This window comes from Polyodon spathula, chromosome 3 (assembly GCF_017654505.1).
Source record: "Polyodon spathula isolate WHYD16114869_AA chromosome 3, ASM1765450v1, whole genome shotgun sequence".
Taxonomy (NCBI): domain Eukaryota; kingdom Metazoa; phylum Chordata; class Actinopteri; order Acipenseriformes; family Polyodontidae; genus Polyodon; species Polyodon spathula.
In genome coordinates, this window is record NC_054536.1 from 91,713,426 (window position 1) to 91,725,575 (window position 12,150).

The 12,150-nt window shown below is 37.6% G+C and overlaps 1 protein-coding gene across 3 annotated transcripts in view; it reads right to left on the reverse strand.

Annotated features, from left to right (window-relative positions):
• LOC121313652 (raftlin-like) overlaps positions 1-12,150 on the reverse strand; it is a 48,936-nt gene that overhangs the window by 27,865 nt on the left and 8,921 nt on the right. For 2 of the 3 annotated variants that reach the window (XM_041246394.1, XM_041246393.1), the window contains exon 3: positions 2,360-2,546. In XM_041246394.1, the coding sequence (XP_041102328.1) occupies positions 2,360-2,546 (187 nt within the window). The remainder of the gene's footprint in view (positions 1-2,359; positions 2,547-12,150) is intronic. The other variant, XM_041246395.1, reaches the window with a different exon arrangement.

Below are 12,150 nucleotides of genomic sequence, written 5' to 3' on the forward strand. Positions count from 1 at the left end.
GGCTACTACAGAGGCTGCTTAACACAACTTAAAATAAACGGCTTTCAGAAATCAAACGGGAAAGTCAGTGCAGACAAACAGTGTTCCTGTTGGTGGTAGCCAAGTTAAATCAGTACTACAGGTACGATTTAGCACAGCCACCTCACTTCAGACAACCTGCTGCTTACTTTTAAAACAGTATTTTAGACCCGAACAGGGACATTTTATTTGTTTTGACTCGGTACTAATAAAATTAATTATTGGATGGGATAAATAACATGGCAACGAAGGTGCTGCATACACTGCCTTTATTAAAGCATGCCAGATGCCCTTGGGTAACCGAGTTTTGGGACTGTTTCTAATCGATTTCCACATCTGTTACTTGGCAAAGCTTTGCCTTACACTTCCAACCAATTCAGTGGATGAGAACGTACAGTCTCGGTGTATGGGCAGGTCCAAATCAGACAGAGAATGTCAGCAGCAACTGCTGGCGTATGTTGCATGCTTGAATTAACAAATGACAGCACTCTGTTTTAGTAAAGAAGGCTTTTATAGTGCTCTGAAATATTGTCTACTTAGGTTTATTTAATGTTGAAACAGGTAAGTGAAATGTCAGCGAAATCCTCATTTTATTCCATAAATTTATCCCGATTTAACTAGACCCTTATATATATATATAATTTTTTTTTTAATTTAGGTCGTTTCCAATTTTTTCCCTCAGTTTTCTCCCCAATTTTGTGTGTCCAATAATTATCTGTATCCTCGGCTCACCGATCGCAACCCCCCCGCCAACTCGGGGAATGGAGGCTGGAGCATGCATCCTCCGAAACGTGCTCCTGCCAATATGTCATTTTTCGCTCTGCGGATCCACAGCGAGGCCACCAGACCTATAATATTTAATGGTGTGTTGTATTCTCTGACACGGGCACATCTCCAGTTCTTATTAGAGTGTTTAATGGCGTGTTGTTATTCTCCGACACGGGCACACCTTCGGTTCTTGTTAGAGTGGTTAATGATGTGTTGTTATCCTCTGACATGGGCACACCTTCAGTTCTTATACTATTAAATTTAAGTGCTGTATTTGACACTATTGATCATTCTGTTTTAATTGATCACCTTGAAAATCTGATAGGATTGTCAGGTTGTGTTCTGTCTTGGTTTCGATCCTATCTCTCAAGCAGGGCTCAATTCTTGGCCCAATTGTTTTTATTTGTAGCTATGGGGTTAATTTTCATTGTTACGCTGATGATGCACAGCTATATTTATTCCTGAAACAGGGTGACGCCTCAGCTGTTAATATTTTGAGTGCCTGACTTGCTAAAATAAAAAAATGGATGAAAACATTTTAATGCTAAACTCAGATAAAACAGAAGTGATGATTTGAGGTCTGTGTAATACACTTTATATGCTGTGTTTTCTACAGTTTATTTGAGATTTTTTAAATTTTTGTAGGATCTATATCCATACAGGTATAGCTTCTCTGTGAATATGATAAAGGGTTTCTCTAAATGGCATAAAAGTCTGTTTTTTTAAAGCAAAAAGATTGATTTCACCCATGCTCTGCTTGAATTGAAAAATAAAGTTAAAAAAAAAACAGTAAATTCTTTCAAAAATAAACATTGATATTAATCGTCGATTTGGCAAAAAAATTCAAATCGAATTCATTAAATAGCACTGCACCATCTTGTTTAAATTATCTTTTAATATCACATATTTCTCAGATCACAGAATGCCAGGTTGCTTACTCCACCCCCCCCCCCCTAAAAAAAAAAAAAAAAAAAAAAACTAAAACACAGGTGGCAGAGAATTCAGTTATAGGGCCCCAGAACTGTGGAATGGTCTGCCTAGCTCTGTAAGGGAAGCACCAAGCGTCTGCCTTGTTTTACTGTTGTGTGTTTTTTCTTTTGTTTTCATTGCTTTTCTTTCACTCTCTCATTAATATTTGTCAATGTTTTTATTCATGTGAAGCGCTTTGCGGCAATTTTAATTGTGAAAGGTGCTATATTAAAAATAAAGATTATTATTATTAAATCTTAAGACCATTCTTAACCAAATCACAGGTGTATCCTTAATCTAAACAACTCTCTTATCAGATGGAGATTTGTCTTGTGTGTGCCTGTGACAGCTTGCTATTCTGGACTTACACTTAATGAATTATTTTATTCACCAATCCTATCCAATTGTGCTTCAATCAAAAAAAAACTTTTTTTTTTTTTTTTTTTTAATGAAAACTGAATAAATGTGCAAGCTAGCATATTATCTAAGCTTTTTTTCAGAAATATTGGGCATCTGTGGTAGCTATTATTATACTACGGCATGCAGTAGACATCATGGTGAAATGCGGGGCAGCTGGTTCTCTCTCGAGGGAGGAAGCTGTTACCTGTCTGCCTGCTTGATGAGCACGGCTCTGAAGAGGCGTTCCTGTGGAGTCTGGTCCTTCCCTCCGGTTGGGTGCACGAAGGGATGTACCGCGGCCAGGACGAAGCCCTGCTGGTACAACTCCTGCAGCTGGACAGGCAGCTCATAGATAGACGAGAGCTTGACTGCCGAGGACCCGCTGATCTCTGCTGAAGACACCAAGAACAACAACAAAAAACACTTTTTAAAAACATGGGTAATAGGCTATTCAAGGCTATTCATTACCATCTTACCAGAAGTTTGCTTACTGTATTGCTGATATAGGAAATAAAGAGTGGGCTTTTTGTTAGAAATGCAGTTATTGTTTCGGGACATACTAGTTCCAACCAACCCCCTGCATATTCAGCAATGGATCATTTGGTAGCCAAGATTATTTCTTACTTTTATTTTTAAGAAAAGACAAGTGTAGAGTACTGTTGTATCAAAACAGTCTGTAAGATGAAAAAAATGAAACAATGCATATGAAAAGAGAAAACAAATTTGCAAGCATCAGCATTTGACATTTGTTACAAACAAGAACCGAGAAATCAAGTGGACAAAAGCTGTAATTCAATTTTTTCTTTTTTTTTTTTTTTTAAATAATGCAATTATAATTCTCTTACAGAAATGACAGATGATTAGCAGTCATTATGAGCTGTACAATCACAACCCCTCTTAATCACCAGTGATCAGACCTGAGGCAGGTCTTTCTGCTAATTAGTAAGCCTGTAACAACATCAGCCACTCGAGAAAAAACACAGTCTGACCTGCCCGTATAAGTAATGTGTGTGATGGAATGCAAGGTTGGCAGGGATCGGGTTACATCTATGCCTGCTAGCAATCTTAGGTGTGGTCATTCCCCAATTAGGTAATTGGTGCTAACTGGGGAGTGGCCACGTGTGTAAAAGCAGGGAGTGTTTGAGAGGCAGGAGATTGGACCTGTGTTTCTATTCTGGTGTCTGGAGTCTAGGTGAAGGCCCAGGCCCAAGCCCAGGCCCAAACTGTATTGTTCTGTTTAACCTTTTATTTTGGCCCTTGTGCCGCCTTCTTCGTGTCTTTTTGTTTAATAAATGGGTGCTTTAGATTGCAGCTTCTGCGTCTGAGTCTCTAATTCCTGCCGGTAACCGCTTGGGCCGTGAAGCTATCCTGTCACACAAGTACTGTGGAGTTTAATTACAGGACTTGTAGTATTAAATAGAGAACTTGGATATAGATGGACCTGAGGTCTTGCCCTGCTTTTTCAAATCAAGCAACATTTTCAGTACGTAAATGTCATGATTAGCTATGAACACATAGTTTACATACATAAATAAACAAACCCAGGCACAGGAACAACTTTAAACCTTAGAATATAGCTCAACTCCGGAAATCTGACCACATTCCTCAGTTCACAACCCGACTACTGCAAGCTACAACTCACGTAGCCCCCTGATTACTTGAACACTAACTTAACTTTATAGGACTTGTTTTCATGTTTGCCAGCAATTTACAAAACAGGACTGGCTAATCACTGCGATTCACTTCTTTGTTATTTGCCCTCTCTGGCGTTTTACATAAAGTCTCACCAATAAGAGCTATTACCTATGGGGTTTTGTTTAGCACCAGTGTCCACCATTAGGGGGCACTGTGTGGTCGATGACAGATGCAACCACACCCAATTGCTTCTCGTCGATCAATATGTTGAACACAGGCACGAGGGATTACGAACGTTTAATTCATAAACTTTATAATAACCCTGTACATAAATACGTGCTGTAAATACATTTTGCTAATAATAGTAATAGACCATGTAATGGTAGGATCCTCATTGAAATGTGCACAGTTATACATTTTTATTGAATAATGCAACCCTGGATTATGAGGCCCTGCTTTACATTATGTGGCTTACTGCATTTACACCTCTTAACTACACATTTCTAGGAAATCTACATTCTTTCAATAGTTAACTGTGGAATGATCATATCCATGCGTTGGGCCATGAATTGGACTTTGGTCAGAATTTATCAGAGGGTTTTTAAATGCATTTCAATGGACTAGATCAGTTATATAAAAAGCATGATTAGCATCAATCTGGAGCATGCTTTGCGACACACTGTATATTTAAAGCTTTCGCATTTAAGTCATACAGCTGTGCAACACTAATTGACTAACTCCTTCTGAAGAGTGCACCAGAAACACTTCTATGCCAGTTTTTAAAGCTTGCGCTGTGCTGCATGTTTGGCCCATTGTGTATGAATCAGTTCTCAGATGTGTGTCTCCAATCTTTTTCTAGCCACCTAGTGTTTAACCCTTAGTGAGCAGCTGTATCATTCTGAAGCCAAAATGTATAAAAAGGGGGAAATGCTGGCAAGCTCAGTTCACTATAATTTAGCAGAGCAGAACAAGATGTCATCCTGGCATTGCTTATTGCTAAAATAAAATTAAAAAAAAATAAGAACCCAATCAACATTAACATTTCAGGGAAACCATTCTGTGACAGTGTTGAGACCCAAATAAATCATTGCATGTTAACAATATATACCTGTTCAATCAGAATCAGCTGAAAGCTGTCATCTCGGCAGATGAGAAATCCACACGTGGTCTCACCGAGCCAAGCGTACTCAAGTTAATCAGATGGCTGAGCTTTGTTCTATTTAGGTACCATTTCAACTCACTCTATTTGTATTATTTTTAAATGCCTTTATTGATTTATTTCTCACAATTTCACCACTGATTTTCTACCCAGTTTGAAATGTCCACTATGTGTCCAGCCTCTTTCCGTTCAGTACTGAAGATCAACAGATCTCCATTTCTACTGTCAAGCCTCTTTTCACCCACCAACCTAAGCAACGGATGTAAAACCAACCAAGAACCCTAGAGTCAAGGGCCAAGCCTGGCAAAAACTGAACTGAAAAGGACCCTCTGAACCAACTGATATAACAGGGTTGTGAAGTCTGAGCCCTTAAGATGAAGTTCAGTCTGAATATAGTACGCTCCTGAGCTTGGATTCACAGTGCCTCAGGGAGCTACTGTACAGCTAAAAGTGCAGCTTCATAAAGATGAATGAAAACTACTCAATAATGTCAAGTTAACATATTTAATTGCAATACATCCCCCCAATGCGTGCAGTTCTTTAAATAAAACACACAAATCCAGTATTGAACACAACTGTGTTGTATTTAACAACACGAACACGTTTGATGAACTCTGTTGCAGCTCTCAACTCCTTATTACTAGTGGCACACGCAATAAACACGTCATGCTAGCAGTAAACTGTGTGCGTTTCAAACTGAAAGCTTATTCAGAGATATATTTCCATTTGGTAATAAAAATATTACTAATTAAAATGCTCAAAACTATAGATTGTGCATGTCCCGTGTAAGTAGCTGCCAGTCTGTTTTTCATTCAACAGTTCCTTCCATTTTCTTGACAGTTTTTGTAGATTTGGTATTCGGTCGAATCTTTTAAGACTGATTTGGTGTTCGGCCGAATCCCAAAAACACACACTAATTATATATATATATATATATATATATATATATATATATATATATATATATATATATATATATATATATATATATATATATATGCATGCGGCTACTGTGTTGCTGCAGAAGCAGCACACTATTGCAACATTCATACTCAAACCCTGTGTAAGACAAACACCGTTTTTTATTTGGCATCACACATTATATATATATATATATATATATATATATATATATATATATATATATATATATATATATATATATATATATATATATATATATATTTATTTATTTATTTTAAAAAGCCAAACAGTTTTTTTTATTTGTTTTGGCAACAACAGGTATTTCATTACTGTTCGACTCTGCAAGGGGTTTTGCAACTCCAATGTCTGTAATTCCCCAGGGAATATTACTGGCATTCCCCTGCATAGCTCATGTCCAGGCACATTATAAAAAACAATGGTAGATAGATCACAAGCACACAACCTTCCAGTACAGCGCACTGTATATAGAGGCCATGGCTTGGGCCTGTTCCCAGCAGGCTAGGATTCAAGTGCTAGAAGCACCCTGATGCTTTTAGGCCCTGTTCTCAAAGTCGGGGGATCCAATGCAGCTCAGCTTCTCGTTTTAACTCATTGAGTGCCATTGTCCTCAATCTACAGTAATTACTTTTTGAAGGACTTAGGAGGTATCTATCTGCCTTTTATTTAAATTTTTCTTTAAACTATATTGTTATGATAACTTACTCTAATTCTGTCAACAGCAAAAGTGAACTCGAAATGTAATGTATTAAATTTGAAACAGAAATACAGCTTGTGTTCATTTGGTACTTAATGGGTTAAGACAGGTTTTATTTTCAGAGGTAGAGGCGTTATTAAATATTTCTGTGGTGGTAAGGAACATATGGGAAGGAAAATGAGCAGTCGTTCTATCCCTAGGGGAAGAAGATCCATGGAAACCAGATGTTACATCTCAGTGAATTCACCCTGTGTGAATACAGTATTAATCCTGTGCATTAAAATATTACCAAGCACATTTGAAAGAATATGACTGACCTTAGCCAAATACATCAGTATATCTAACTGTGGACAGGGTTGCCCACTAGCTCCAGAATTTACAGACACTAAGCCAGGTTTTTTAACTCGCCTCTCCAACAGCAAAGTAATTGATTTTATTGAACACGTAATGTGAGTGTAAATTGCGTGAGCTGTCGCTAAAGGAATGGAATTGTTTTGCTAACTGTTACTGAAAGCACACCCCTGTCTGGGGGTGGGAATTACCGTGAGGATCATTTCCATCAATCAGACCTATACAGCTTGCTGATTTGCTGTATTTGTCCGATTAGGGCGGGACTGTGCAAAGCAAAAATAAGTATTACATTAATAGAAACTTAACCACAAGGTTAAACTAGAAAGAGTGCAGGTCAGTGCATAATTCTCTATGGAGTTGCTCTATTTTGATACATATTGTTTACCAGATAACATTTCAAACAATATGATTTTAATACATGTTATGATGCTCTCCGAATAAAATCGCCACGGCAATGAAACAATTGAACACATTTATTGAAGCCGCTCACACAGTTCACACCCACTTGTTGACTTAACATCAATTCATCTGTGGTTTAAAGGGAGTTAAAAAACCTGCCCTGGCTTAAGGTGTCCATAAATTCTAGAGCCAGTTGGCACCCCTGACTGTGGAGTATGTACAGTTGACATAACTAAGCAGGCAGCCCTGCAGCGAGCAGAGTAGAAAAATGGAAAATCTGCAGCTGTGGTTTCCAACTGTAAACTGAACACCTGCATCCACTCCAAATTAACTGTCTATGCTCATGCAGAGGGATGGTTCCAATCAGATACCTGTGTGAATATAGCCCAGAGAAGACAAGTGCTGTGCAGTCTGTGCTATAGTTTCTATCCCTTCTACGTCAATTAAGAGGTGTCTGATTTTTCATAGATAGTTACAGTAGAGGCACTGCATACACTTTCTATTTGGTAACTCTTAGTTTGCACTGTATTTAAGTGGCTCTGGGATCTACTGATCTGAATGGTGACGGATATAAACAACTCTGGTCGTGTAGATAATTCAAATAAACCAACATACCATTGAAGTGTTGGCTTATGTTATAGTATTTACTAGCCTATAAGAACATCCGTTGTTTTCTTGCAGTTTCTTACACCAGCATGTTTAGCAGTTTTACGTTGTCATCAAAACATTAATTCCTCTTTATTCACTACAGCTTTTAATATCTTACATCTCAGACTTCAACAAGGATCTAAATGTTAACATTTTTGAGTGGAATGAAATTAATAATACCTGTACACCTTTTTTTTAAGTTATTAAATCAACTCTTCATCTGTGTGAATTACGCCACAAGCATTTACCGGTGTCATCAGAAAGGGCGTTATGAGAAACAATTTGCATGCCAGCTAGAACAGAATTAGACTTGTATTAATTACAATTCTCACATTGGGGGGAAAAAAAAGTGTTAAACAATCTTCACTACAAATGTGTTGTTGCAAATGGATTTGTTCTCAGGGAGAATGAGTAGTTATTCTTTTCCAACACTTGCCAGTGTGCCAGAAAACCTGCCATGAACAAAGCAGAACTGGAATGAGACCTCCAGAACTGTATAATATTTCAATAAAATTACTAATGTGTGTACAAGCACAGGACACATATGCATGCTGCAGGATAACACATAAGCCCCTTTCGCACTGGCATGTTCTACCCAGGTCAAGACCCGATGCCATGCGGGTCAGCTACAGAATTTCACACTGCTTTCGATAAAGCAGGGTTGACCTGGGTGACAGATGTAAGTATACAATGCACGTATCAATGCCCCTGAAGCAGCCTGTTACAACGTTTCCATCCAAGCTTCTCTGGATTGAACCATCTGCCCAAATGTTGATTAGAGCAAATGTTTCTTCATCCCTGCTGCAATCTGTCTGACTGTGCATATCAAGCAACACAATTCTAGCTAAAAAGAATAAACAGAAATATTCCTTGTGTAAGTGAACCTTCACGCTGACGTGGCTGTTTGTTATTTCGTCTGTCTACAAACAGCTGTCACGCATTTTGTCTCGCTCAACCCGGGTAAAAGCATGTCAACCCACATCCTGAGGTGGGTCGTTGGGACCCGGGTACCCGGTTTCACACTACGCAGGATTGTGACCCAGGGGCTATAGAGTGGTTGGAGAATGCATTCCAATAAATAGTTAGGTATAAATATTCTGCTTTTATGCTGAGGCATGAAGGCATTCTTTAAACATGGTCAGAAAAAAACAGCATGGTTGCATTTATATTTGTAATCCATATCTTCTTAGCTGAAACTTCATGGGTCTACTCTAGGTTAAATACACTTCTGTTATTTTCTTGGAAGTAATGGTGCAATGGTGTTGGGCAATACTAGATCATATGAGTGTGCATCACTTAACAGTTATCATAAGAATGGTGCACCACTTAACAGTTATCATAAGAATGAAACAAATATGTTTGGGGTCATGTTAGACTACATTACAATTTCTACAAATAGTCAACAATCATTTAATGCAAATACTACAGAAGAAATTGGTGTTTTGTGCTAATAAATGTAATATAAAAAATACGATATTAATGTTAATGAGTAACGCATCAGAAAACAAAATACGGAGGCGGCTTATACTGGTGAACGGGAACGGGAACATATACTGTACAATACAATAACTGCATGTCTTTTTAAAATCATAAGTGATTGATCATGCTGTACACTGCTCAATCAGTGTAACCGTAACATTCCATATTCCTTACTTTCGAGTACAGTACAGTGATCGGTAACAAAAGACACCACTACCCGAGTACACAAACAGCAACATGACTGACCTCCGAGAAGACGAATAAACACGTCATTACCGGAATACACAAGCAGCAACGTGACTTCCTGCAGAGAAAAAACGAACCACAACATTAATGCCCAATCTCGTATCATCGTTGACATACAGGCAGCCATTTTCAAAGAAGTGTCATTAGCTTCCTGAGGAATTTGAAAAGAAGCTTTTATAATTTCAGCATTTCTAACAAACAATACCAGCTTAGACAGATCGGAAATGCTGATCAGACCCCTGTATTTTTCGAAATGCCAAGCAATACCACAGTTCACAAACTGGGAGAAAAACAGGTGTGAGTAATCACTACTGGAAATGAGAATCAGCACATAACTGTAATGCTCTGTGTGATAGATGTTTTATTTTTTCCTCAAATTGAGGGTGGGAAATTTAGGCAGCGTTTTAAATTGGAGGGCTTCTTAATTAGAAGGAATCTGGTATTTGATGTATTTTCTATTTCAACTTGCGTCTGAATAGCAGAACCTTCAATACCTTTTTCTCACATTCATAAACAAAGGAAGAACCATCACAGCTCTTTTTGTATTTTATTAGATTCATTTTATACACACATACAAAACACACACATTGTCAGGGTCACTGTGAAAAGATCAACCATGCTTCTAGTCATGTTTTAATAATAATAATAATAATAATAATAATAATAATAATAATAATAATAATAATAATAAATATAATAAATAATTCAGATCCCTTGGCTAGAGCATTTAAAGTAATTTGACAATGTAGAGGGTAAAGTGGATTCATGTCAAAGCAATCCAGAAAGGTCATAATTAATTATTCCTGAATGTGAATTAAAGAGTATAAATATAGCGTTATACATGCCCATGTGTTGCTACAATGTAGCAAGTAATGTTAAAACTGTACAATGCACTTGTAAGACCTCATCTTGAATATTGTGTGCAGTTCTGGTCACCTCGCTATAAAAAAGATATTGCTGCTCTAGAAAGAGTGCAAAGAAGAGTGACCAGAATTATTCCGGGCTTAAAAGGCATGTCATATGCAGACAGGCTAAAAGAATTGAATCTGTTCAGTCTTGAACAAAGAAGACTACGTGGCGACCTAATTCAAGCATTCAAAATTCTAAAAGGTATTGACAGTGTCGACCCAAGGGACTTTTTCAGCCTGAAAAAAGAAACAAGGACCAGGGGTCACAAATGGAGTTTAGAAAAAGGGGCATTCAGAACAGAAAATAGGAGACACTTTTTTACACAGAGAATTGTGAGGGTCTGGAATCAACTCCCCAGTAATGTTGTTGAAGCTGACACCCTGGGATCCTTCAAGAAGCTGCTTGATGAGATTTTGGGATCAATAAGCTACTAACAACCAAACGAGCAAGATGGGCCGAATATCCGGCTTTACCTGGAAGAGGCAACCATTCTTATATTATAAGAATACAAGAAAACTGTTTAAATAGCGTACCTGTCATTTTTCTTTTCATTGTTAACATCCTGTTACAACTTTAAAGTTTGTTTCAAAGCTCTGTTCAAAATATCCGCTCTAGTGCACTGGGGTTTGACATCTGTCCTTACTGCAGGAAGAGCAATTATTAAAAAAAAAAAAAAAAAAAAAAAAAAAAAAAGAAAAAAAATAACAAGTGCTCTAGCTTTTCTGTTCCGTACCATATCCTGGATCGTTATTGCTGTATTACCCGTTTGACAATGTGGGCAATAATCCTGACATAATCAGTACACTAGAGAGGACATTTTGAAAACAGCTTTGAAACAAACTTTAAAGTTATAAGTGTAAAAAGTTGTCAGGATGTTAACAATGAAATAAAAATTACAGGCGTGTTATTTAAACAGTTGTAGCAACCCATGGGGACGTGTAACGCTATATTTACCAGAACGCCGCTACTTACTCTTTAAGCCTATGGGAAAAAAAAAAAAAAAAAAAGAGTTTAATTCAATTAGGAAACTAATAACTTGTGAGAAATTCCTTCAGGAGCCAAATACCCTAACTCCTTGAGTCTGACAGCTAATGTTTTGTGTAAAACGTGTTCACTCTGTATGAAACACGCTAATCCCGAATGCAATTACCTTTCCATGCAGTCAGCAGAGCACTCACACTCCTCATAGGAATGCAGTGAGTCCTCAGCTCTTTCCACTTGGGGTCATAGTCCTCAGTGATAAGGAGGAGACCCAGAACTCCAGAGAAATCCAGCAATTACTGGTGAACTGGTGACTTGGAACACATACTGGGGTCCATTGTAATGACCTAATAATGCAGCTCTACTGATGCAGCAATGTTACTATACACCAATAAATCAGCCTTTGGGGAAAATACCAAAATAATGAAATTGTTAAAAATCATTCATGTTACTTGTTTTCTAATTTTATTGGCTGTTTCTTTTTTTATATTACACCCTTGAAGCTTATTTTTTTTTTTTTTTTTAAGTTTGAGCTCAGCTGGTTCATACT